Source organism: Lytechinus variegatus, chromosome 7 (assembly GCF_018143015.1).
Source record: "Lytechinus variegatus isolate NC3 chromosome 7, Lvar_3.0, whole genome shotgun sequence".
Lineage (NCBI taxonomy): Eukaryota > Metazoa > Echinodermata > Echinoidea > Temnopleuroida > Toxopneustidae > Lytechinus > Lytechinus variegatus.
Window position 1 is genome coordinate 37,782,521 of NC_054746.1, and position 26,780 is coordinate 37,809,300.

General features: G+C 35.5%; 1 protein-coding gene across 1 annotated transcript; it reads left to right on the forward strand.

The window, feature by feature from the left end:
- Positions 1-2,042: 2,042 nt before the first annotated feature.
- Positions 2,043-20,436, forward strand: LOC121419201 (mitochondrial basic amino acids transporter-like). The gene is made up of 5 exons (XM_041613557.1): positions 2,043-2,417; positions 4,383-4,548; positions 14,138-14,181; positions 16,610-16,693; positions 19,105-20,436. Exons 2-5 carry the CDS (start codon positions 4,515-4,517, stop codon positions 19,816-19,818), a joined length of 876 nt encoding a protein of 291 aa, XP_041469491.1. The 5' UTR covers positions 2,043-2,417; positions 4,383-4,514; the 3' UTR covers positions 19,819-20,436.
- Positions 20,437-26,780: the final 6,344 nt, after the last annotated feature.

Genomic DNA, 26,780 nt, shown 5'->3' on the forward strand with positions numbered 1-26,780 from the left:
TGCAATAAAAAAATACATTCATTGTTATTGCTGTTATTATTTTTTAAACGTCATTATCAAGATAGCAATTTTTTCGAAAATAATTGTATGAATATTTATTATTCGTATACCGTTGTTATTGTGATCATCATTAATATTATCGTTATTTCATTTTTATTACCAGCAGGAGCTGTTAATGATGACCCCCTCCCTCAATATCTGGAGTTTATTATTTGACGAGTAAACAACAAACAGTCCCGCTGGTCGAAGATCATTCATAACGAAATATGTATTCGTTATTCAGATTCACGAGATACCATGCACGACCATGGGGTCTCGAAAAGCACCCTAAACACGTAATTTCCATATTCTGAAAATGCACCCCTTAACAAGTATTATCGTGTGAAACAAAACGATACTCTTAGCAAATATTCCCTGAAATGAACCCCTAAACAAGTACAGGAATGTTTTATTGTTACGGGTCCTTAAAGGGGAATCCAACCCAAATAAAAACTTGTTTTTATAAGGAAAAGAAAAATCAGACAAGTTGATAGGTGAAAGTTTGAACAATATTGGACAAACAACAAGAAAGTTATAAATTTTTAAAAGTTGTAAATATTGGTAATCACTATACCCATGGAGACTTCAAATTGGCCGCATATGGGATGTCATAGTGATGTAAGGCAAGGACTGCTCTTCCATGTACTCCAATACATATTATGGCTAAAATGTCATTTTTCCCAAAAGTTTTATTGCAAATTATATTTTTCTTTCATGAGGACATACTACAATATACTACCTGGGTTATATTTAGATTACTGCCCCAGGGGAATGGGTACTTAGGAGAAAACCACAATCCTTGATAATAAAGTACATGGCCTATGAAAAAGTTGTCCTTGCCCCTTGTCATAATTTACTTACACAGTTGCCAATTTGAAATCTACATAGTATTAGTGATCTCAATTTTAAAGCAGCTATAACTTTCTCATTGCTTGTCCGATTTCTTTCAAACTTTCACCATTCTGTTAATTTATTTTTCTCCTTCCCAACATAACATTTTATGGCCAAGGCTGGATTCCCCTTTAATTCGGTGTCGGCTTTACCAAGTTGGGTTTAGTACGACCCCACCTTCTACGCCTGACATTCTTTATAAAACATTTTAATTTTGTTTTATCATCCGCGCAAATTCGACCCTAAACACGTAATTTTCCGAGCGAAATAGATACCCTTCTTTCATGATTTTTGTGTTTTTGACACCCTTATCACGTTACCTACGTGGTGAAAAGACATCCTCAGTCGCGCATGGTATCCACTCTTCAATGTTAGTGCCCCCCCCCCCCCACTCCCCCGGGGTAAAGGAGCTATTTTGTGATAGATAAAATTTTGACCTAACATTTATCATCCGTTTCCCTTTATCTTTCCTTGGTCGTGAAAATCATTCCCCTCGATCCCCTTGTATGACTTCAACCTCCTAACCTTTTCTTCCTTTTCACTTTTTCCGGCCCCCGGTTTCTCCCCCTTTAATTTCCATTCATTATTTTTTGTGTGGCTATGCCGAGGGGGGGGGGGGGGGTGCCCTTTGCTCCTGAATCCCCATGGCTGTCTCGGGGGCTGTCTATTATATTTTTCCAATATATGTATCAAATAGGCGCGGATCCAGGGGGTCGAAAGGGCCTTGCCTCGGCCCACTCCTAAAAACAGAAAAGAAAAGAGAGAGAAGAGGAAGAAAATTTTATGACAAATGAGGAGGGAAAGGGAGCTACTAAAGAAGAAGGAAAAAAGGACAGGACAGAAAAAAGGGAAAAGTGAAGGTAAAGATATGAAGTGGTGAGGGGGGTCAGAGGCCGGATCAAAATAGTGTAAGAGGAGAAAGAAAATATGGAAGAGGAAAAAATTGTGAAGAACAACTTATTGATTAAAGTTTCAATTAGGGTATATGCCTACAGACTAGGCGAGATCGCAAGCTTGCTATATCGTCATATCGTCAGTTCACGTGTGATCTGCTATACGCTGGGCTAGCTAGCTGCAAATATATGCATGCGCTGCATCATGTATATCGGTATGTGACAGAACGAGAACAGGGGTATGGACCTCACGTAATATTGTAAAGTGACGAAAATAGAGAGCATCCATAGACCGATTATTTTGGCATGCCGTATTTTTACCAAAGGTGTCACAGTCTGTCATCACACCATTTCCTGCAGACCATCGACAATCGAAAGCGGAAAGATCTAGGGAAAAAGAGGGAGTGAATGTGAGACTGGCGGGCCGACCAACCGCCCACATCTACACCACCGCTCCGCTCCACTATCAGCGCTCCGGCCTTGCCTTGCCGTCGAACCTGCTCCTTTCCGGTCCTCAGCCAGGCTGCACTTCACTAGTGACAGTGTTTCTGCAACCGCTCTCAGATCAAGTGACGTTCCTCATTAAATTAGGAGGTAAATAGGTCTAGATCTACATTCTTTTTCCAAAACGGAATTGGGAGAAGAAAACCCGAAAAAATTGATTGAACGAAAATGAGCAGGTGTAAATGTTAATGTTATTAAGTAAACCCCAGCCCAGGGGGGCAGAGAATGAGAGATACCAAGTTCAAAGACCAGCTATGGAGATCACAGACATTGTGTACAATGTATATGGAGATAGGCTGTGATAGTTGCGTGAGACAGAGATTTGAGGGGATGAACAAGAGTCCAAAATACTTGAGTCTCACGCATAATACGTGAGACTTGGTAGCTCTGCGGGGGGGGGGGGGGGGGGGGGGGCACTTACATTGATGAGTGGATACCATGCGAGACCAAAAAAAAATTAATAAGGATGTCTTTTTCAAGATAGGGCACGTTTTAATAAGGCCAAGGTGTCCAAAAATGCTAAATTAAGGAAAAAAGGATATCTATTGTCGCGAGGAAAGCTAACTGTACGTAAGGGTCAAATTTGAGAGGGTATAAAAAATTAATACTAGAATGTTTTATAAAGGATGTACTTTTTGCCCCAAAAGTCAACACCACGTTTTAAGACTATTTTGCATGAGGTGTGGGAGATGGGGGCTTTATTAAACCCGATAATAATGTACATGTAGGTAAACTTGAAGGTAAAATCGACGTCTGTGACAACAATTACAATATCGCTGTACTTGTTTAGGGGTTAAATACGGGGAAAACTTGCCAATAGTATCGTTTTGTTTCTAATACTTGTTAAGGGTATGGTTTCACACACCAATACTTGTTAAGGGGTGCATTTTCAGATTATATGGATAATCCGTGTTTAGGGTGCTTTCCGACTAAATCGAGATGAAATCAAATTGTAGTCCCTCTTAGCAGTCTCCATTGCTTTGTTTCGTAAGGTAAAGTCTGCATGATTATATCCTCATGATTCAATTCCCCTTTGATCCGATAAAGGTCACTGTAGTGTTTTAGACAGTTTCCTTTTTTCGATAATATGAATAGAATCAATAGAATTGCATTAAACAACTCTAAAACTACTCATGATCCAACTCCCACTCTAAAACAAAATGGCAATTAACCCGTTGATATTCATCTACCCCTCATTTCCCTCTTCCAAACCACTCTGCCACTTTTAGACAGTTTCCTAGAGATGATAAATGAATATTTTTGATGAGAATCATTAGCATTAATGAAAATCATAATAAAAACAATATTTAATTGTCTAATTACTCCTCGTGATCCGAGTCCCCTCTCCGTGTTAAAAATGTCAAATTTCTCATGGGAGGGGACTTGGATAACTAGGAGTACTACTACTTGTGATCCAAGTCCCTTCTTAAAAAAAAAACGGCAATTAACCTGTTGATTTTCATCTACCCCTCATTTCCCTCTTCAAAACCACTCTGCCACTTTTAGACAGTTTCCTAGTGATGATAAATAAATATTTTTGATAACACGAATCATTGAACTTAATGAAAATCACATTAAAAACAATATTTAGCTGTCTAATTACTCCTCGTGATCCAAGTCCACTCTCGTGTTAAAAATGTCAAATTTCCCATAGGAGGGGACTACTATTATTCGTGATCCAAGTCCCCTCTCCTAAAATACAAAATGGCAATTAACGGTACCCATTGATATTCATCTACCCCTCATTTCCCTCCTCTTCAAAACCACTCTGCCACTTTCAGACAGTTTCCTAGAGATGATAAATGAATATTTTTGATAATAAGAATCATTGAAATCCATGAAAATCACATTAAAAACACTATTTAACTGTCTACTTCTCGTGTTCCGAGTCCCCTTCCCGTGTTGAGATTGCCAATTTCCCATAGGAGGGGACTCGGATAACGAGTAATATGCTATAATATGTGCTATTTCTAAAACTTTATTTCAAAAATGATATTAAAATGAACCTTTATTTTTCCTGTTTTATCAGACCTTGTATGCTTTATTGTCTTTCAGGTGCTTTACAATGCAAGAATGATTTACATCATGACTGCTCATAACGAAACGCAGCATAGATTTTTGTGATGATTGAGAATCAAGAGGAAACGGAATAAGTAGATCTACATCTTTGTCATACTGTCTGCAGCAATGGCTGCAGATTTTGTTGCTGGAACACTAGGGGGTAAGTGGTACTTTATTATTGTGTGGTCTCTCTACCTATAAAGTGATCACTTAATATAGTTCTAGATGAAAAAAAAAACTACCCAAAACTATTGTGATAACCCCAAAATGGTATCAAAATGGGTTTCATTTAAATTGAACAATCCGATTACCCAAATCCCTCATACTATGAAATCAACCCAAGTTTGAAAATCTTAGTCCAACAATATTGTTCTGTTTCAACTTTGTATCGGATTCTTGTATTGTAGATTTTATTTCTTTGTTGAATTTATAAAAGAAGGAATTTGCTAATTTGATGAAAGGTTTGTGAACATGTTAGTTTATAGTAGTTTTGAAAAGACCAATTGATGTAAATGTCTCAAAGTCCAAAATATCCATGAAAAATATTGTTCACAACATATCAATGTTTGAAAATTATAATTTTTGAAACTGTGGTTCCATCCACTTGTTCACTGCAACCATCCTGCCTGTGGGGAAATTTTCAGGTAGGACTAGTCTATGGCATGCCAATGCTGTACAGAGCACACACTTTAAAAAACTATTGAACTATCACCTTTGTTGATCAAAATTACTAATTTCCATACAGTTGAATTTATATTTCATTAGAAACTTGGGAATAAATTTTATTTAGAATAATTCCATCTATCTTCGATGAGAACCCATTTCAGTGTGTTTAAATTAATTTTGGTAGGAGTTCTTACATTGGTGTCCAGGATTAATGGAGATATGTAGTTGATTATGTAGTTAACATCTTACCAAGATGTCTTTTATCAGAACATGATTGCCAACTTCTGTAAATGGAATAGACAGAGGCATGAAATTGTGAATCTATATTGATCTATATAAAGTTTGTAATGCTTGAGTAATTATCAATTCATGTCTTGTACTACATGTACTTTGGACTTATTTTACCTTTTTTGAAAAAATATAAAGCAATAAAAATCTGGCAGCTAAGCGTAAACAGAAGATACAATTGTTATGCATTTGACTGAAATATCTTGAAGGGTGTGTGTGTGTGTGTATGAGAGAGAGGGAGGGTGTTTGTGTGTGTTACTGATAAGAGCTGTAATCCATATGGGCCTTCTAGTACCATGCACATTGGTGTCATGGAACCGGAGATGTCATACTCCAACATTTGTTTTTGCCCAAAACACTTCAGGTGTCATGGAAAATATTGCTTTTCCCAAATTGTTATTGGCAACTGCAGAACATATCCTTGACATCTTACCAGAATAGAGGATAGTTGTTAAGCCAGTGTTGCTAATTAATTTCCCTGATTGAAAAAATTATTGAAAGTTGCAGTGTATTCATCAAACAGGAATAAATTTTGTACCCCTTCCCAGGGACTCAGTTTTATATTTATGAGGGGAGCAATAAATAGCTCTCCTAGATCTTTTAAGGAGAGCGGTAGAGGAGCACTGCAAAAAGCTCTTCTTCATCATACAAGGGGAGCTTTTTGTCCAATTAACAAAACAGATGGAGGAAATGTATGTACTATAAAGTTACAATCAACAACCAAAGGAAGTATTTGTAATCGTTTTACAATGTTTTGTAATTAGATTGTGTGTTATCAAAACCTGTTTGAGTTAGGTTTTGACTTTTGCTTAAAGTTAAGTATACTAACAAATTTTTTTTCAGGGGCTCCATTCTAAATTTTTTCGGCAAATTTCGGGGGCTACTTTTGCATTTCGGGGGCTCTTTTTAAATGCTACTTTTTGTATTTTGAGGAATACCTGTTCACTTATTAATGAATTATTACTTTTTGTTCAATATTGTATGATTTTAAAAGTTATTTTTCATGCTTAGAATCTTGGATGTGGGTGTGTGTGGGTGAGTGCGTGTGACTGTGAGTTGGACTTGGATATACCTGTTCACTTATTAATGAATTATTACTTTTTGTTCAATATTGTATGATTTTTAAAGTTATTTTTCATGCTTAGAATCTTGGATGTGGGTGTGTGTGGGTGAGTGCGTGTGTGTGTGACTTGGATATACCTGTTCACTTATTAATGAATTATTACTTTTTATTCAATATTGTATGATTTTTAAAGTTATTTTTGAATTTTTCATGCTTAGAATCTTGGATGTGGGTGTGTGTGGGTGAGTGTGTGTGTGACTGTGAGTTGGACTTGGATATAAATGAATTCAATATCTAATTTCTACTCCATCTATTCCAGTACAATACCCTGTACTCAGCCATGTACATGTAATAAAGGCCCACATCCCCTAACTTTTCCTGAAGTTCTTTGAAAACGCAGATCTCCATGAAAATTTCATTTCTCTATTGGGGAGTCTAAATTCGGTGAGAATGTATTCATTAAGAACTTAAATATACATGACAATGAAGAAATCATCAAACTTTATTGGCAGTTTTGAATAATATTCATGAAATGTAAACTCTGTCTGAAACAGAAAATCACCATCATTGAGGCCTACTGAGTGAATTGTATCCCAGAGCTCTGGCAGAGACAGAGCTCTAACTGGCTAGCTAGTAAAAGCGCCAATGCGTGAGCTGGGCCGCCAGCCTTGTAAAATAGATGGAGCTTTGTTTGATGATTTATTGTCTGATATAATACCTCATCCCCTAGAAAAAGAAAATAAATGATTTTTTAGTCATAATTAATAAATAAGGTAACTTATTTTGGAAGTTAATAGGCCTAAGCCGTTTTGAAAAGCAAAGCCGAATGACAACTCACCAATGCTAGGTTACAAGTCTCGGATTTATTTCCTGTGTAATTCGAATTATTTAATCACAGAATCGTGATATCTGTAGGAGAAACATGTGCATTCGAAATTGCACATGGTGGTAGTCATAATGGACCCCTATACCTGCAACTGTTTCCCGACCGTTGCATTGATTTTTTTTTCCGTACTTGGTACCATGTGTATGTAAATACGTGGTACAGAAAAAATAACGCAACGTCGGCATTTGAAACTGCGCTACTCGCGCTATTTTTAAGGATTATTCATGACTTTGAGTGTTGGTTTTTGGATTATTTTTAAATGGTAAGCGGAGCTCGAGCATATTGAGTTGTTATTCACTCGGCATTAAGCATGATTTTGGGTGATTTCGAGGGCGACTTTAGGCATTTCCGCGCAGGTCAACGATTGCGAGGTGCGCTATTAATCGCGCTACCAAATATGGATTAAGGCGCGCATGTAGCGCGCGATCGCTCTCGCGCGCCTTAAAATCGAATCCATGTTGTACCCCTTCCCCTTTAAGATGTCTGTTTGGAAGACTACTTTCAGTTTGTCACAACAGTCCACGTCTTGAACTTCAAAGGTCATATGATCGAGCCAAGTCAGCACTTCGGACTCCACCTACAAATGTTCTTACAAGCCATTGGTATACTATTGATCTATAATATATTTTGTAATGCAATGAAGCTACATGTCAAAAGCTTATTAATAAGCATAAATGTATGTAGAACTCTTCAATTCAAGAGAAAGATGGATCTGAGATACAGATTTTCATAAAGACTACCAATGCTTGACTACATGATGATTTATCCATATTGATTATTGATATTATTATGTAGAGTTTGTACTTTGTAGAACTGCAGACTACAGTGTAAATGTACAAAATGAAGAAAAAATCCATGTTTTTACTTTGTGCACTGCAGTTGCAGTATAAAGTGAGAGGGCATTTTATTGTACACATAGAAAATTAATATTGTCGCTATATACACGTAGTTATCATCCGCTTTTGGTAAAATTCTGCCTTTGAGTCGGTCTAAATTAATGCATTAATTCTAAAAGGGAAATCTTACATGTAATTTTTTGAAATCTTTATTAGAAGTAGGCCTACATATTAATCCATTTTGCATTTTTGAAGCACTATAAAAATGAAATAAATTTGGGAAATGTCATGGCTCTCTCATGAAATATTGAAGATGACTTGCAGTCTCTGAATATGTTACATTGTAACTTGCTATTCTCCGGGGGGGGGGGGGGCACTCAGTATATAATGCATAGTGGGTATGTGCCGCGGAGGGGACCCCTATTTTTGCACTAAAATTTCTGTTCCAAGGCATAGCATTTTTGTCTTATTGAGAAAAAGAACAAAGAAATCCGCTCCAAAGCATACCATTTTCTTCTTATCGTGAAAAAGGAAGAAAAATCCGCTCCATACATGTAGCTTCGCAAATTTTCAGTTACGCCGTTCCTGGTCGCATTGATCTGCTACAATGAACAGCAAATAGGGTCAAAAGCAGCCGCAGAGCGCTGTCCGATTATCGCCTCTGCGCTAGCGCACACAGCACCCGTGCCGCCTGGCTATAGCTGCATGCACGTATACCTGTTCCATTGGGATGCATTACGCACTCACTTGCAGGCGACCCGTTCCAAGGACCCCGGTTTTCACAAACATTTGTAGTTCCGAAGCCCGTTCCGAGGGCTCATTTTTGCAATACATGTAAGCCCGCTCCAAGGCCCCCGTTTTTTATCTCGCCTGCGGCACATCCCTACCACTTTTTGGGGCCGAGTGCCCCCCCTTCCCTCCAAGGGCTATTCTTCATTATGTTATTTTCATGTGATGGTATCTGCAGTAATTTATGTTTATTTTCATCTTATAAAATCAAATTGTTTTCAAATTATATTCCTATTCCTTATTCATACAGACACTTGGGTGGTCATTATATTAGATTCTATAAAAAGTCATTTTGAGATCGTTACCAAAACTTGAATTTATCTTTAAAGCCTAGATATGAAAGTATGTTTTCATTGTTTTGGTCTATCCCTCAATGGTATCTGTCACTGAGCATTTCACTAGTACTGAAGGTTTTAAAGCTACATGTATATGTTATCACTTTTAGAGATAATATGTATTTACTGTTGACAGATGATGATAAGATCAATTTGCATGCTTGATTTTTATCAATAATATTTGCCAAACTAGTGTACTGATCTGCTGCTAGATGCTTCTTCTTTCAAAACAAATACTAATATTGAATCAAGCAATTGCAAAGTGTTGCATGAGCTTCATCACTGATCAATAATAAAAAAAGTACAAATTTGAAAGGATATTTGTCATCCACTGAAGTAAACATATAAACCTGCAGTTCTTCTTCTTATTTTGGACGGATTCTGGCTTAAAGACATTTCCATGTACATGTAAAATCTCAAAATACATCCACTGTAGAAACATGCTTTAACATGGTATAAACAAGATATGCCAATATTTTATTTTGATCAGGCTCTTGATCGTAAATTTTGATGTACATGTATAGTCTGTAAATTCATAGTAAGTAAAACACAGTCTTTTGTTTATATTCTTCAAATCAGATTATCTAATCTAGTATTGAATTGGAAAAGTGACATGGATTTTTTTCCCATTTTTCCCATTTTCATTGTAAAAATTTGAAAAAAGTAAAGGAACATACTGTAAAACAAAATATCATCAGAGCAAGTACATTCAAATACAGTGCGTCCTAGAAAAACGAAACCGAGATTAAGCGATGATTTATCGTAACTTAATCACAAATACAATAGACAAATGACCTACAAATGTAAAGCTTAGAATCTCTTCTTTTATCTGATATTACTTAGATTATTCCTCATTCACGCATGAGTGAGCAAAACAATTTGAAGAAAGAAAAAATACCCAAAAATCATTTGGCGGGGGGGGGGGGGATCTGAATTTCAAAAAGAAAATCACATGCCTGAAAAAAGTTCAATATCTGCTCTTTTATTTGATACCTTAATAAAAAAAATGGTCTCGAAGTAAAAAAGTTATGTTCCCTCGAAACAATGCTTGTATTTCCATAATTTCATTAAATAAAAACGTGTTTTCACCGGTTACCCACAGAAGCTATCGCATGGTTAACAAAAGACTTAATGCATGGCTGATCGTAAATAAAACGGAGTGTCAAGTGAACGCTAGCCTCTAGAACTTCTTCATTTTATGAAATTATTGAAATTCAAGCCTTATTTCAAATAACCAGAACTTTGTTATTTCTTAACCATTTTCTGTAATTGAGGTATCAAATTAAAGGGCAGATATTGAACTTTTTAAAAATACGGTTTTCTTTTTGAAACCCAGATACAGTCTGCCAAATGACTTTTTGATATCCCCTCTTCAAATTGTTTTTGCTCACTCATGCGTGAATGAGAAATAATCTAAGTAATTTCGGATGAAAGAGGAGATTCAAAGCTTTACAATGGTAGGTCATTTGTCTATTGTATTTGTGATTAAGTTATGATAAATCATCGATAAATCTCGGTTTCATTTTTTTGTGGGACGCATTGTATAATACGACTGGACAGACACTCTTTCCATCCCTTCAATGTAAATAAGCTCTTTGGCATCACAATTGACTTTTTTTCTACATTTGATTGTTCGGGAAGGAGTTGGGGGGGATTTTGGAAGGTTTCTCTAAACTGCAAGTCATTTTTCTTTTTAAAGGTCTCGGATTGTTCACTGTTCATTGAAATCAATAGTTAATTGCTCTCAGGCTCAATGTGTCCTCTTACTTCCAGGAATTGATTTAGAAATGTATTTTGGAAAAAGGCAAGCCTTGGAATCTCTATTATTCTTTTGTGCACTGATGTTGCAATAATTCACATTCGTACAATTGAATTGAACAAACATGATTAGTTTTCTCCCCTACCTTTAAATTATAGAAGCTACATGTAATAAAAGGCATTAGTTCTTGGATAACATCCAATCCATACAATAATCATAATAAATGGTGTAATATGAAATCTTTTATTAAAGAATATAACATGGAAACAATTGCCAAAATTAATTCAGCATGCAAAGAGTTAAGGCTATTTTGAATGAGAAAGCAAGAAAACAGGCAACCTTGATATTTGGAAATGGGTCATTAATACAGTCACTACATGTAGTTCAATTGATATACTGTACCTTCAGCAATTTAGGCCTGCTCTGACCTGACATACAGTTAACAAAAATTTAAATGTCAGACATCTAATTTAAAGCAAAATTAAAAATAGGTTTCCTCTTACTTCATGATAAATTTGAGAAATGAAAATAAATGATTTTTTCCCAGTCAACAAATCATTTCAGCTTTTTTCATTTTTGTCAATGAAAACTTGGGTAGGGGTGACTAAAATTTGTACATACAACTGTAGATGTAGATTGGCATGCACACATTAATGCCTGCCCAAAAGGGGTTTAGAGAACCAGTGAGTTGGGCTTGATATTAGGCAGATACAAATATGGAGCCCAGAAATTGCTTTTAAGAACAAAATTATGCTCCCAATTAATAGGGGCCTATATGGTGAATATAGTGACCCTGTACCACGAACCATCCTCTCTGCGCACTTCGATACGAAAGTTAGTTTTGCAGAAAACGCATTAAAAGAAAAGCTTTTTTAAAACCAGCAATAGGTCTACAAGAAAAGCAAATTACTTGCCAGTGTCTTCGTTCGATAGTTTAACTTTAGGTTCCAAAGTTTCATCCCGTATCTTTATATTTTCTTGAAGTGAATTATTTACGCCACAGTGGGTATCGTAACAGAGAGGACGGTTCGTGGTGAAATCGCGAGGCGCGATAGCGCTCTGTATCTATTCCACGAGGACGGTTCGTGGTGCGTGCAACGATGTGACATGTGTATAATGCACATGATGCTTGTCTGTTGTTAACTGTATAATTTAGATTCTGGAAATGTTTGAAGAATAGAAAAAAATATAGACTTTTCAACTACTAATTATGAATTACTGTGTATATGTATGAACACTAAAATTATGTTCATTGAATTTCATTTATTGGTATTATTGTTATGGTGTCGTCTTGTCTTCATGATTGAACAGAAACCGTGTGATTTATGACCGAGCACGTTACAATGTACATGTATTTAACTTAGAAACCTTATCAAAAATTAAGTTGCATCTTTCTTGTAGGAATCCAACAGAGTGAACAGACATCTTTTCATCCTACATGTACATGTAAACCCTCATATTTCATGTACAGATAAAATAGGGATGCACAAAAACCATTGTGAAAAATGCTTACTGTGCTCATGGACCTAGTGTGATTCTTGCAAAAAGTTAGGCCAACAGCTGAAACTGTTAAAGGGATGGTCAAGGCTGGAAATGTTTATATCTCAATAAATAAAGTGAATTTCACAGAGCAAAATGCTGAAAATTGTATCAAAAGTGGATCACAAATAAAGAAGTTGTTGAATTTTATATTAAAGATTTGCATTACTCCGGTGAGACGGTTCTTAGCATGTCTTTATGAATATTCATTAGGTGGGCTGATGATGTCATATCCCCACTTGTTCTTTTGTATTTTCTTTCATAAAATTAGGTTTATTTAAAAAATTTCTACCAAGAACTGAAACAATCGGATTAGCAACTGATTAGTTAATTTTTGCCGCATTTTATTTCATCATAATGGAGACACTTGAATTACACATGCATTAAAAATGAAACATATATGATTTCATGTAATAATATTTAAAGGTAAATGCCAGTTTTGGTAACGATATCAAAATGAGTTTGTACAGAATCCAATGAAATGACCACCAAAGTGTCTGTTTGTATAAATAAAGAATATGTGCCAAAGGATTCTGGAAGAAATTGTGTAATTGCTGAGAAATTAGCAAATAAGCACGGGATTCGGGTCAAGCGTCGGCACGACATTCAAAGCAGTAATAATACACTGTCCCATGTGCGCTTATCTTTGTTGGTGATCTTAAGTGTGAATATTTTTCAGTGTAGATTTTAAGATTTCACAAAGTTCAGTTTACTTTATGAGACTGTACCAGATCTAGATCCTCGATGATATACTGACAATTAAGCCTGGTTTTACATGAAATTTCTCATGAAATCAGTGTTTACTGCAACTACTGGCATTTCTCTTCAACAAAAAGGAAAGTGGGGATGTGACATCATCAGCCCACCTGATGAATATTCATGACGATGTGCATATTACTGTTTTCACACAATATGCTTTAAAAATTAAAATTCAATTACATGTACATGTACTTTGTTATTTGTTATCCGATTTCGATGAAATTTTCAGCATTTTGCTCTGTGAATTATACTTAGATATAAATATTTTCAGCCTGACCATCCCTTTAAGGTACCATACCCCCTCTCACATTGGTTTTCAAATTTGTCCAGGTGCTGTCATGAGATGGCAGCACCGCTATAAACCCTCACATTAGAAAAGTTATCACGGCACAGTCCCGGGATAAATTCATGTACCCATTCACACTGCAGCAAGTAATTTTTATTATCTCCGTAATAAAAAACGTCATTCAGATTGAAAGATGAGAGTCTTAATACTAGATCACGGTGCCCCCACATATCACAAGTGGTTTATCCCGATGTTGTGGTGTGCCTTCACACTGAAAGAACACTGCGACAGTTGTTGGGCTGTCCCGCTGATATTACTGGCTTGTTTAGCAATAATTTGTTGCGGATTTGCAAGGTGAAGTTATCCCGGTTAGTTAATTGTGTGTCCGAGAATTCACACTGAAGGCAACACCGAGCTAGTCTCGAGATTGTCCCGAGTCTCGGGTTGTTTGTGGCCAGTGTGAAGAGGGTATTAGTGTCATAACTAATTTGATCCATTTATCATTCTGTAAATCTTTCTATCCTCCCTCTCCCTTTAATACAGGTGTGGCAGGTGTTCTTGTGGGGCATCCATTTGACACAGTCAAGGTAATTGCTCACACAGAGTGTAATCATTCATTACATTACATTATTCAGTCTTTTTGTATGTGGATTCATGTTTGTTGTGTAGTCATTGAACCATCTGTTCCAGTCTGTTGACATTGAATACAATATTCTCAATTGAAAAATTATTCACTCAGATTTTCCTATCTACTGTAGTATTGATATAAGCTCAGGATTTTTAGTACTGAGCTGAACATTTTATAATTTCTTTTGATTATTGAATTGCATATTTTTTTACATTACTGCCTAGAATTAATTATTGAAATTTTGACTAGAACAACTTTTGTTTCACCTGCATAGCAGGGTGAGACTACAGGCGCCGCTTTTCCGACGGCGGCGGCGTCAACATCAAATCTTAACCTGAGGTTAAGTTTTTGAAATGACATCATAACTTAAGTATATGGAAAGTATATGGACCTAGTTCATGAAACTTGGCCATAAGGTTAATCAAGTATTACTAAACATCCTAATAGAGTTTCATGTCACATGACCAAGGTCAAAGGTCATTTAGGGTCAATGAACTTAGACCATGTTGGAGGAATCAGCATCGAAATCTTAACCTGAGGTTAAGTTTTTGAAATGTCATCATAACTTAGAAAATATATGGACCTAGTTCATGAAACTTGGACATAAGGTTAATCAATTATCACTGAACATCCTGCGTGAGTTTTATGTCACGTGACCAAGGTCAAAGGTCACTTAGGGTCAATGAACTTTGGCCGAATTGGGGCTATCTGTTGAATTCCCATCATAATTTTGAAAGTTTATGGATCTGATTCATGAAACATGGACATAATAGTAATCAAGCATCACTGAACATTTTGTGCAAGTTTCAGGTCTCATGATTAAGGTCAAAGGTCATTTAGGGTCAATGAACTTTGGCCGAATTGGGGGTATCTGTTGAATTACCATTATAACTTTGAAAGTTTATTGGTCTAGTTCGTAAAACTTGGACATTAGAGTAATCAAGTATCACTGAACATCCTGTGCGCATTTCAGGTCACTTGACCAAGGTCAAAGGTCAATGAACTTTGGCCGAATTGGGTGTATCTGTTGAATTACCATCATAACTTTGAAAGTTTATGGATCTGATTCATGAAACTTGGACATAAGAGTAATCAAGTATCACTGAACATCCTGTGCGAGTTTCAAGTCACATGAGCAAGGTCAAAGGTCATGTAAGGTCAAAGAACTTTGGCCATTTGGGGTTTTTTTGTTGAATAACCATCATATCTCTGTAAGTTTATTGGTCTAGTTCATAAAAAGTGGACATAAGAGTAACCATGTATCACTGAACATCTTGTGCGAGTTAGAGTAGTTTTCAAAGTCAGCACTGCTGCTATATTGAATCACGTGATGCAGGTGAGACGGCCAGAGGCATTCCACATGTTATGCTAATTTATGCGAAATTAAGTTTTGCATATTTTTAAAAGTTCACATAAAATGCTTCTTCTTCTTTATTTGTTGACCGATTTTGATTTCTTTTTTCTTCCATCTGGTAGAGCTTCATGAGGTCCACCAATCTTCTACACAGAATTTTGAAATTTTGACTAGAACAATTTTTATGCTAATTTATGCATATTTTTAAAAATTCACATAAAATGCTTCTTCTTCTTTATTTGTTGACTAATTTTGATTTTTTCTTCCATCTGGTAGAGCTTCATGAGGTCCACCAATCTTCTACACAGAATTTTGAAATTTTGACTAGAACAATTTTTATGCTAATTTATGTGAAATTACATGTATGCGTATTTTGAAAAATTCACATAAAATGCTTAGAACTTCTTTATTTGTTGACCAATTTTGAATTTTTTTTTTCATCTGTAGAGCTTCATAAGGTTCATCAAACTTCTACACAGAATTTTGAACTTTTTTCAGTAGCAAATTACTTACGCTAATTTATGCGAAATTTATTCATAAATCACACACAAAAAAAATTCTTCTTCATTTGTTGATCAGTTTCAATTTTGTTTGCTTGATAGCTTGAGGTGGTGATACAAAATTTCAACATAGAATTTTGAAACTCATTAAATATGCTAATTTCTTCATATATTTTCAAAACTCACAAATTATCTATTTATTTGTTGATTGATTTTGGTTATTTTTGTTCCATCTGAGAGCTATATTACATGTAGGTTCACCAAGGTTCTACATTTACACAGAGTTAAGAAACTTTGACTAGATAATTATTAATACTTAATTCATGTGAAATTTATTCATAGATCACAAAAAATGCTTCTATGTCATTTCTTCATCAATTTCAATTCCAAGTCCTCAATTTATGTCAATAATATAATTCACTACAGTGTCATATGAGCTGAAATTAAAATTGTGTTAAATTTTGTTGCGAGATGCTGGTTGAGCTCCACATTATTGATGTGCTAGTTTGTATTAAAATCTTGAATCCCTTCAGGTTCGTCTGCAGACACAGAGCAGTGTTGCCCCCAAGTACTCTGGTGCCTTTAATTGCTGTATCAAGATAATAAAACAGGAAACGGTAGGTTTAAAACATAGTGTGTAAAACATTTCCATTATGTAAAGATCCCTTACACACCACTGAAAGGTAGCGGAATCAAACTGTTTTTGTTGTAAGATCTCCTCAGTGTTTTATACTGTACTTTATAAATTTTTGTCTGGTTTCTTTATTTGTTATATGGTCAACACTCTTTTCTCAGTAGAAGTGTAGTAAATCCATATTATGAATCTTGTTTGTCCCCCATGAATGTGAATGACTGGATTTTCCTTACACTTCTAATGTTCAGCGTCCCTTCTCCTCCTCAACTCAATACTCTCCTCTTAATGCATCTTGTATTACCTCAAACCATCAACCTCAAAGTTAAAAAGCCTTAATACACCATTATCAGTACTGTATACTGCTCTACCGATAGATAAATAATTTGTTGCCATTTTTGTCTCGCCTGCATAGCAGAGTGAGACTATAGGCGCCGTTTTTCCGACGATGGCGGCAGCGTCAACATCAAATCTTAACCTGAGGTTAAGTTTTTGAAATGACATCATAACTTAGAAAGTATTTGGACCTAGTTCATGAAACTTGGCCATAAGGTTAATCAAGTATTACTGAACATCCTATTAGAGTTTCATGTCACATGACCAAGGTCAAAGGTCATTTAGGGTCAATGAACTTAGACCATGTTGGAGGAATCAACATCAAAATCTTAACCTGAGGTTAAGTTTTTGAAATGTCATCATAACTTAGAAAATATATGGACCTAGTTCATGAAACTTGGACATAAGGTTAATCAAGTATCACTGAACATCCTGCATGAGTTTCATGTCACATGACCAAGGTCACAGGTCATTTAGGGTCAATGAACTTTGGCCGAATTGGGGTATATGTTGAATTCCCATCATAACTTTGAAAGTGTATGGATCTGATTCATGAAACATAGACATAATAGTAATCAAGCATCACTGAACATTTTGTGCAAGTTTCAGGTCTCATGATGAAGGTCAAAGGTCATTTAGGGTCAATGAACTTTGGCCGAATTGGGGGTATCTGTTGAATTACCATCATAACTTTGAAAGTTTATTGGTCTAGTTCGTTAAACTTGGACATTAGAGTAATCAAGTATCACTGAACATCCTGTGCGCATTTCAGGTCACATGACCAAGGTCAAAGGTCAATGAACTTTGGCCGAATTGGGTGTATCTGTTGAATTACCATCATAACTTTGAAAGTTTATGGATCTGATTCATGAAACTTGGACATAAGAGTAATCAAGTATCACTGAACATCTTGTGCGAGTTTCAGGTCACATGATCAAGGTCAAAGGTCATGTAAGGTCAATGAACTTTGGCCATGTTGGGTTTTTTGTTGAATAACCATCATATCTCTGTAAGTTTATTGGTCTAGTTCATAAAAAGTGGACATAAGAGTAACCATGTATCACTGAACATCTTGTGCGAGTTAGAGTAGTTTTCAAAGTCAGCACTGCTGCTATATTGAACTGCGTGATGCAGGTGAGATGGCCAGAGGCATTCCATTTGTTGTATAATTTCAATTTAAAATTAATTTAATCTTTTCTTTTTGGAGAAAAAGTTTCATTTTGCAATTGATGAACATCATATTTTTATTTTTTAGGCAAAAAATATCTACAATTGTATCTACTATGTATCATTATATAAATCGGAGAATTACTTTGCATAAATAAAAACTAATAATGATGAGCAATAAGACTATTATCATGTCTTTAAAGTAATTAAAGGATAAGTTCACCCCAACAAAAAGTTGGATGTAAAATAAGATATGTAAATTAAAATATTTCAAAGTTTCGCTTGATTTCACAAAACAGTTATGCACATCCTGGTCGGTATGCAAATGTGGAGACTGATGACATCTTCCACTAACTCTTTCTTTTGTATTTTATTACATAAAATATGAAATTTTAAAGTTTTTCCTCATTGTCAAGTGAAACAAAGATGAATTCCTCCCTAAACATGTGGAATAAGCATTATTTAAATACTACATGTACACTGTATATGGTTGAATCAAGTTGGCCCTTATTTTCAATTCTGTAAAACGAGAAAAGAAATAGTGAGGGACATCATCGACTGTCTCATTTGCATGTCACTGAGTAGTGCATAACTGTTATGTGAAAAATAAGCGAAACTTAAAAATCTCATAACTTTCTTATTTTACAACTGATTTTGATGAAATTTTCAGCATTATGTGATTTTGATTTTTCTCTATTTATCCAAATCAACATTTTCTGGGGTGGACTTGACCTTTAAGTAAACTGATACAATGTATGTATGCCGATTTCCTTAAAGTAGTTTATAAGTTGAGGTTTTAATATTTATTTGTTTGCCTATTTGGTTGATGACCAAGAATTGTTGGCTGATGGTATATTACATTTTTCAGGAATTCTCTTTTTCTTTCTTAACCAGGTGTTTGGTTTGTTCAAGGGCATGGCCTCTCCGCTGGTAGGTCTCACATTCATAAACACTCTAGTGTTCGGTGTACAGGGTAATGTACAACGGCAGTTTGACCAGTCTTCTCTCTATAGCCACTTTATTTCTGGAAGTCTTGCTGGATTTGTGCAATCCTTTATATCTGGGCCAATGGAACTCGCCAAAATAAAGGTACAGATAGATACACAAGGCAAGGAAAGGAAAGGAAAATACCATGGATCTATTGACGCCCTGCGGAAGATCTACAGGATGGAAGGGTTTCGAGGATGCTACCGTGGTCTTATGTTGACCATTGCAAGAGACACACCTGGTTTAGGTATCTACTTCATGTCATATGAGTTCTACTGTAGTGAAATAGCCAAGATGTATGCTGATGGTCAGATCGGAATCATGGGACTTCTGACCGCTGGTGGTCTTAGTGGTATGACCTCTTGGGTTTGTACGTACAGCTTTGATGTTTTTAAGACAAGGCTTCAAGCTGAAGGGTTGGATGGACAGAACAAGTACAAAGGTAGCATCGATGTCATACAGAAGAGTATCCGCAATGAAGGAATACGGGTCATCAACAAGGGACTCGGTACACAGCTCCTGAGAGCATTTCCTACCAATGCTGCAATATTCACCTGCGCAACATTATCACTGGAACTAATGGGACAGACAAGTAACAATAGTAATGGAAGACAGGGTTGATGGTTGGTGTATAGGTTGAATTGTACAAGGGAGCTATTTATTAATAATCTGTTTAACTTTTTCCATAAGTCTTATTGTATCATTGAATGTATGTTATTGTGTCACCTTGATCACAGCATTGTGTACTTGCACAAAAATATATCAATATCATAAATGATCAAGAGCTTATTGCATTTTGCAAATATTATGCATGTACATGTAGTAGCATGATCCAGCCAGAAAAATTGTTTTGAGATATTCCTTTGAAAGAAATGCATGGATTTTGCATGATGAAATGATATTTGCTTTCACCAGAAACTTAAATGTTTGAATTGGGCATAGAATATATTTGTGTATAGAAATTGTGTTATTCCAATACATTCATAATTTTCATTATTATACAGACATCACTGATACATGTACATGTAGTTAAATTTTCTTTATAGAGATACAATGGAATTGGGACAGAAATTATTTTATTCGGTGACACAGGCTCTGTAATAACAATACTTTTAAAGTAACTTTGTATTAAATCCTGTTCTACATCCAATCATATCGAGGATTCTATGGGATATACTATAGCCTAATGGCATTGAACAGGGCCTGAGGTATGATGCATGTGGGAAATGTTTCAAAATTGTTTATTCACAGGTTGCAAATTTTTCAAAGAAAGTGTTCAAAGTAATTGAAATAGAATCTTGTTTGTGGACGATATTAAAAAAATATTATGTAACTAATCACATTAGATATTTGTTTATTCAGTGTTTGGAGGGAAGTTGTGATCCCATATATTGAATGAATTTAATCCTAGGGAATTGGGATTTGAATCATGTCTTTAAAAGAATATAGTAGAAAATTGTGGAACATCTTTAATCATGAATACAAGTCAAAATTAGAATTTGGTTGATTTGAATTCTTTTTATAAAAAAGGTGTAGCATGATGTATTCTACGATATGAATAAGAAAATTATCATCTTGACCCTGAAGACATTTCGCTTTTCATATGGGCTAATCTATGTCATAAATGGCACCATTCATGAATATACAAGTTATTAGTAACATTGAGAATGATATTAATCATAATATAATCTAAATAGTATACCACTACATGTATGTTTAAAATGTGAGGCTGCAAGCTGAAACAATCATTCACCTTAGTGGGACTGGTCATTTCTTTAGATCTCACAGCTGCTGCATTCTTTCAAGCACTGATCTCTTGGTTGCTAGTTTTTGAAAGACCTTGGATTTGCACCCCCCAAAATTACTTTTAAAAACAATATTATTGTTGCTATTATTATTTCTTTAACAATTAAAAAACTAGTAAATAATGATAATTATAATAATAGCCAATAATAGCCAGTTGTCTGTATTTACATGAATATCCAAATGCCATGATTGCTCACAACACTCATACATCATAACTAACAATTAAAACAAATCAGCGTAAGCATCAATGCAATCAATTCAGTATCCACATCAACATTTCATTAATAAAGTTTGGAGGTTTTTATTTTGTTATTCTCTTCGTTGTGAGGATGCCATAGCCTGGAGAATCTTTTATTCCAAATACAACATACCCTGCCACTTGAATTAGGCCTTTATAGTGCCTCCAATAACATCCCATCTGGGGCCGTTTCATAAAGCTGTTTGTAGTTAACCACCAGATGAGTGTTTCATCAACATTTTTGTCTGACAAGTTGTCAGATCTGACAACTTTCCTTGATGTTGATTGGCTGAGAAGCACTGTTACTATGGCAACTGTCGGATAAAATGTGACTTGTCGGATAAAACGTCTGACAACTTTCATGAAACACTCCCCAGGGCTGCAATCCATCAATGAACAGAATGGGTTTGGAGGCACCTCTAGGCTGAAGATTTTAGTTGAAACATATTATATTAAGTGTATTTATGATGTTTGAAATATACATGTATGCAGGTGAAAGGGAATGTTTCATCCATACACACATCTTATCAATATTTTGTATCCACTTTGGTCTACTAGCAGATGGTATCATTCTCAGATTCTTTAACACCATCATAGACGTACTGTCCACTGTGACCCCATTCTTATTACTACATGTATGAAACTAGTTAATGTGTAAGGAGAACAACGGTCCAAGAGGCCTTGGAAGTGATCTTCCAAACTGGTTCGGAGAACCACCTCACGATGTAATTTTCAAGATCGCTTTGCCTCATTTAACTGATTTTTGCGTAAGTGACGACACAACTGTCCTTCAGGAAGCGATCTTCGCACATTTTGAGCGCACTACTCCACACACTGTATGTAGAATATGTACGCTGCAGTTTCAAATAGCTTGCAAAACTTTACACCCCACTAAGAGCGCTCCCCTAACAACAAGACCACTTAAAACATGAAGTGGTTTGAGAAGTACTTTCGGCTGATCAGATGGGAACACTAGCAAAGTGATCTTACAACTGATTTCCTGAACCGGTTTTCTGTAAACTAGTTTTAGAAAGTATAATGAGAATGGGACCTTGGTCTACTAGCAGATGGTCTCATTCTTGAACAACATCATGGCCATACCTCCTATGGTTTAATCATCACTTGGTCTGATACTTACTTGTCATTTAGTATAATGCCCAGTCGTAATATTTTTTAACTCGTTCTCATATGACTATTTGGTTTGTAGGTAGGATAAATCCATGTGGGATGAGACCAACCGAAAATGGATTAAGGGGCAATTTTCATAATCAACAACTCAAGGGTGGGTTTTTTTTTCACAATTTGTTATTTTTGTTTAGATTTTTGATCATGAAGTTTGAAGTGAGCCTTATGATTACCGGTACCCAGTAAGATACAATATTGTTAGATGTATTGTCACTAATTGTGGACCATCATTGAGTTTATTTTGTATATCAAAAGAGAACAAAAATATTACCCAGAAGAGTTTTAATTTGATTAGTGAAAAATGGAAATGAATACTTCATTTTCCATTTACATTTTTACAGTGAAAATGAAATGCACAATAACAGTAATGGGAGTTCAAAATATCAAGGGGGTCTCCATTTTGTCTATTTTCCTCATAATTTATTTAGATTTAGCGTCTACTTGACTGTGTACCATCAATGAACTGAGTAATAATGCAAAGTATGTTTTACTTTATGATTCTATCTGTGAATTTGAACCCCCCTCCCTTCGTTTTTTTATATTTAGTTATATTTCGATGGAAGCAAATTCTTTTAGAACTGGCTAAAACTTTGGAAAAGGTCAACAATGTCAATTACCATCTAACATGCCAAGGAGTGTATCTAGCTGTTGAATCTGTTTACAACAGCAGATTCTCTGTTAAAATAAAAATGTTAATTTCTTAATTCTATCTTCTATCCCTCCTGAAATTTAGTGATTGGATACCAGTATTAAAAGTAAGACAGAATATATCCTAAAATGTTAAGCCTATTCCATGGTTTGGAATAGGCTGTAAATCAGCAGTTAAATTCCAAAATTGATTGTGTAAATTTCTATTTCATAAAGGAAAAATATATAATACAATGAATTAGAATATTATCATCTAATGTCAGATTATTTGTATTCAGACTGAATTTTTCAAACAAATCAATTGGTGGATTGTCACTCTAAAATAGCATTGTTCTATGAATTATTCTTGTTGAACATTGTATTCTTGGTTTACGCAGGGAATTGTTAGTTGCTATCCATGGTGTGTACATTGGTGTTATGCAGTGGTTTATTATATGCATGCTGCCAAGAGAGAAAGACCATGTTATACTTTTTACTTTAATTTATTTTCTGTTGAAGAGATAAGGTTTTGTGTTAGCTTATTACAAAATAATAGGAAAATCTTTATTCAGTTTTTACATCAAATCACTTCAGTATTCTTTCTCTTGCTTTACTTATAAATCTCTGTTTTATCCCCACTCTTCCTTTTCTGGGCATGTTGAACATTACATGTGTATGTTATTTTAGTGATGTCTTCTTAATGTAAATTGTTTATTAATGTTACATGTATACAGTATTTCATATTTTTGAGGATTTAGTAAATGTAAAATTGACAAACTTTATTTGATTTACAGTGTTTCTGCTGCTTTTATAATGTTTAATGATCTCCAGCATAGCATGAACAACTGGGTACAACATATTGTTGATTTGGTCACCATCTTCCTTTACAATGTATATAAACATCTCGATGAAGAATTAGCAATCTTTCATCATTTTCCTCTTACAAGATATCTTTTTGACGACTGATGAACCAAAAACTTTCCGTTTAATAGGTAGCCAAGCAAATTATTTCGAGGCAGCATCATTATTTTTACTTGTCATAATGAATTGTCCATACTTCTGAGTAATTCCTTGTCTGTCAGATGAGTGCTCCCGTCCAAAATCAATGGGTCAATGGTCCATGGATGAAAAATATAGCCGGGCCGCCAGCGTACAATGTCCTTATATCCAAGGACAAGCCCTATCCATTTATTTTTGTCTTGGGTGTGATGTTTCCTGAGGCTGGCACTGTACTTCTTCCATGTTAACTTGATACATGTAATTTCTTTATGCAAACATGTTTTACACCCCTCATTACAGGAAAGGTTTTGTTTTAGTGTATTGAATTTATGATTAAATTTGTTATTGTAGTTGATGTCCCGAGTTGTTTTTATTGGGTATGTTAGTTCATATGCATGTGAATGTTCATATTTGCACAATATGCTCATCGACTATCTGACCGTAAACAATACTTTGTTACTGATACTGTTTATCTTTGCACAAAATTATGATTTTTTTCCAGAATATGAAGAATTCATGAATATTGAACATGTTGATGCTGGGAGTCACAAACATGATGAAGTACTTTACTTTTTTTGTTATTATTACTGAGGAAGTGTCTGTTAAAAATGAGAAAGATCACAGATAATTCATAGTTATACCTGTATTCAAAGCAAGATTGATTATTTAGATATAGATTTAGTAAAATTTTAATTTGATTTAGAAGCAAAGCAGAATTTACCCTATCTTTATGATTGGTATTAGGCCTTTAGACTAACAGCATTCAGGTAAAACAAACCAAATCAGCAAGTATTAAACAATCTTATCGCTTTAAGGATACAAATTTATATAGATGTCTATTTTTTCTCTTTTCAATCATCTATAAACTTGGATTATTTTCATGCATAAAAAACAAAGATTGTTGTATTTAGTACTAAATATATTCCATGAATTTTAATGTTTTCTTACTTTATTTAGTTGGTATTCCTTGTTCATAATATGTGCCTTGAAACAAACTGAATTACACTATATTATGTTTTCCTGGTTCTTTCAGCTTATACAGTAAATAGCAGTTGTCTGAATTTCTGGAATAATAGGGTTTTTATTTTACTATACTCTGATATGCAATTGATAGTTACTACCAAATGATGTATTTGTGGATTGCTGAAATATGTTGTTATTTGAATATAAGTTATGGAACACCGTTTTTAAGTTCAGAATTTACAAGTCACTGCTTCAAAATCTATGTAGCATTACAATGTATGTCGCATTTAATTTCTGGAAATGAATAATATTTAGTACTGTGTATTTGAAGAATTCTACATGTGGTGTCCATATCATTTATGTAAGCGTTCAAATCATTTACATGTATGTAAGAGCAGTCCATGATATGAATTCAGAAGAATTGCTGGGTATATGGACCCACACCTGTACATCAGCTACTTCATATTCTTTAATTTGACTTGGCTTTAAAGCCTGTCTAAATTTTTGGTATAGGGTCAGTATAATGGGCAATTCCATGAAAGAAGTATGTCCGACCCCGGGGGGGGGGGGTATATAATGCATAGTGGGTATGTGCCGCGGAGGGGACTCCCATTTTTACACTCAAATTTCCGTTCCAAGGCATAGCATTTTTGTCTTATTGAGAAAAAGAACAAAGAAAGCCGCTCCAAGGCATAGCATTTTCTTCTTATCGAGAAAAAAAGAAGAAAGAAATTCGCTCCAAAGCTTCCCATATATTTCGTTACGCCGTTCCGGTCGCATTGATCTGCTATGTTTTTGAGCTGCAATTTTGGTGGAAAGCGGCCGCAGAGCACTGTCCGACCATCGCCTCTGTGCGAGAGCACCCGGCGGCTAGCTGCGTCATACATGCATGCCTGTTCCATAGGGATGCATACGCACTCACACACTGGCGATCCGTTCCAAGGACCCTGTTTTTACAAACATTTGTTGTTCCAAAGCCCATTCCGAGGACCCTCCTTTTTACAATAAGCCCGCTCCAAGGCCCCCGTTTTTTGTCTCGCCTGCGGCACACCCCCCACCACTTTTTTGGTCGAGTGCCCCCCCCCCCCCCCGTCCGACCTCCTATATGTGAGACCTTCAATCTTGAAATTTTGTGTCCTTCTGACAGTCTGTAATGTTCTCAAAGGACCAGGACTTTGTCAGTTTATGAAGTGTGGTAAGACTTGAGGAAAATGAGGGTTGGACGTACAAAATGGTTGATTATTTTATGGAATTGCTAGAGGGAGTTACACTCCAATATTCATATTAAAAGAATTAGAGGTCAATCAATGACTGTTTTTCAGCTGATAGAATTCAGAGTTTGGCATCTAGCACCCTCTCTCTGTAATGTTTTATCTTTTAAATAGCCCTTATGGCGCTTACTTTACAAAATGAGTGATTTGATATGCCCATTCCATGCTTGAGAAGGGAATTGATAAGCAAGTCAAAAATAAATATTTTATTTTGATTGGGCACCTGATCAAGAATTTTTTAATGTAAAATCTATACATTTTTCAATAAAAACATATACTGATTTAGTACCCCTTCACTTTGTAATTGTTTTAACCCTAAATCTCCCGGGGTATTTTGATTCTTGTCATTCCCGGGGGGGGGGCCATTATGGCCCCCCTTAAGATCTCGGCCGCCGATCGCGCGAGCGACGCAAAAAATTTGCACGCTGGTAGTGTGCGATGTAATCTACAAGGCTGTATGGTAAAATTTTCCAAAATAATGAGATTTTATTTTA

What these genes read in the sequence shown, in the direction of transcription:
- LOC121419201 (XM_041613557.1), top strand. Translation starts at nt 4,515, where the DNA reads ATGGCTGCAGATTTTGTTGCTGGAACACTAGGGG. An exon ending in ATCCATTTGACACAGTCAAG is followed by an intron (nt 14,182 to 16,609) that starts GTAATTGCTCAC and finishes GAATCCCTTCAG; the next exon opens with GTTCGTCTGCAGACACAGAG. An exon ending in AGATAATAAAACAGGAAACG is followed by an intron (nt 16,694 to 19,104) that starts GTAGGTTTAAAA and finishes TTTCTTAACCAG; the next exon opens with GTGTTTGGTTTGTTCAAGGG.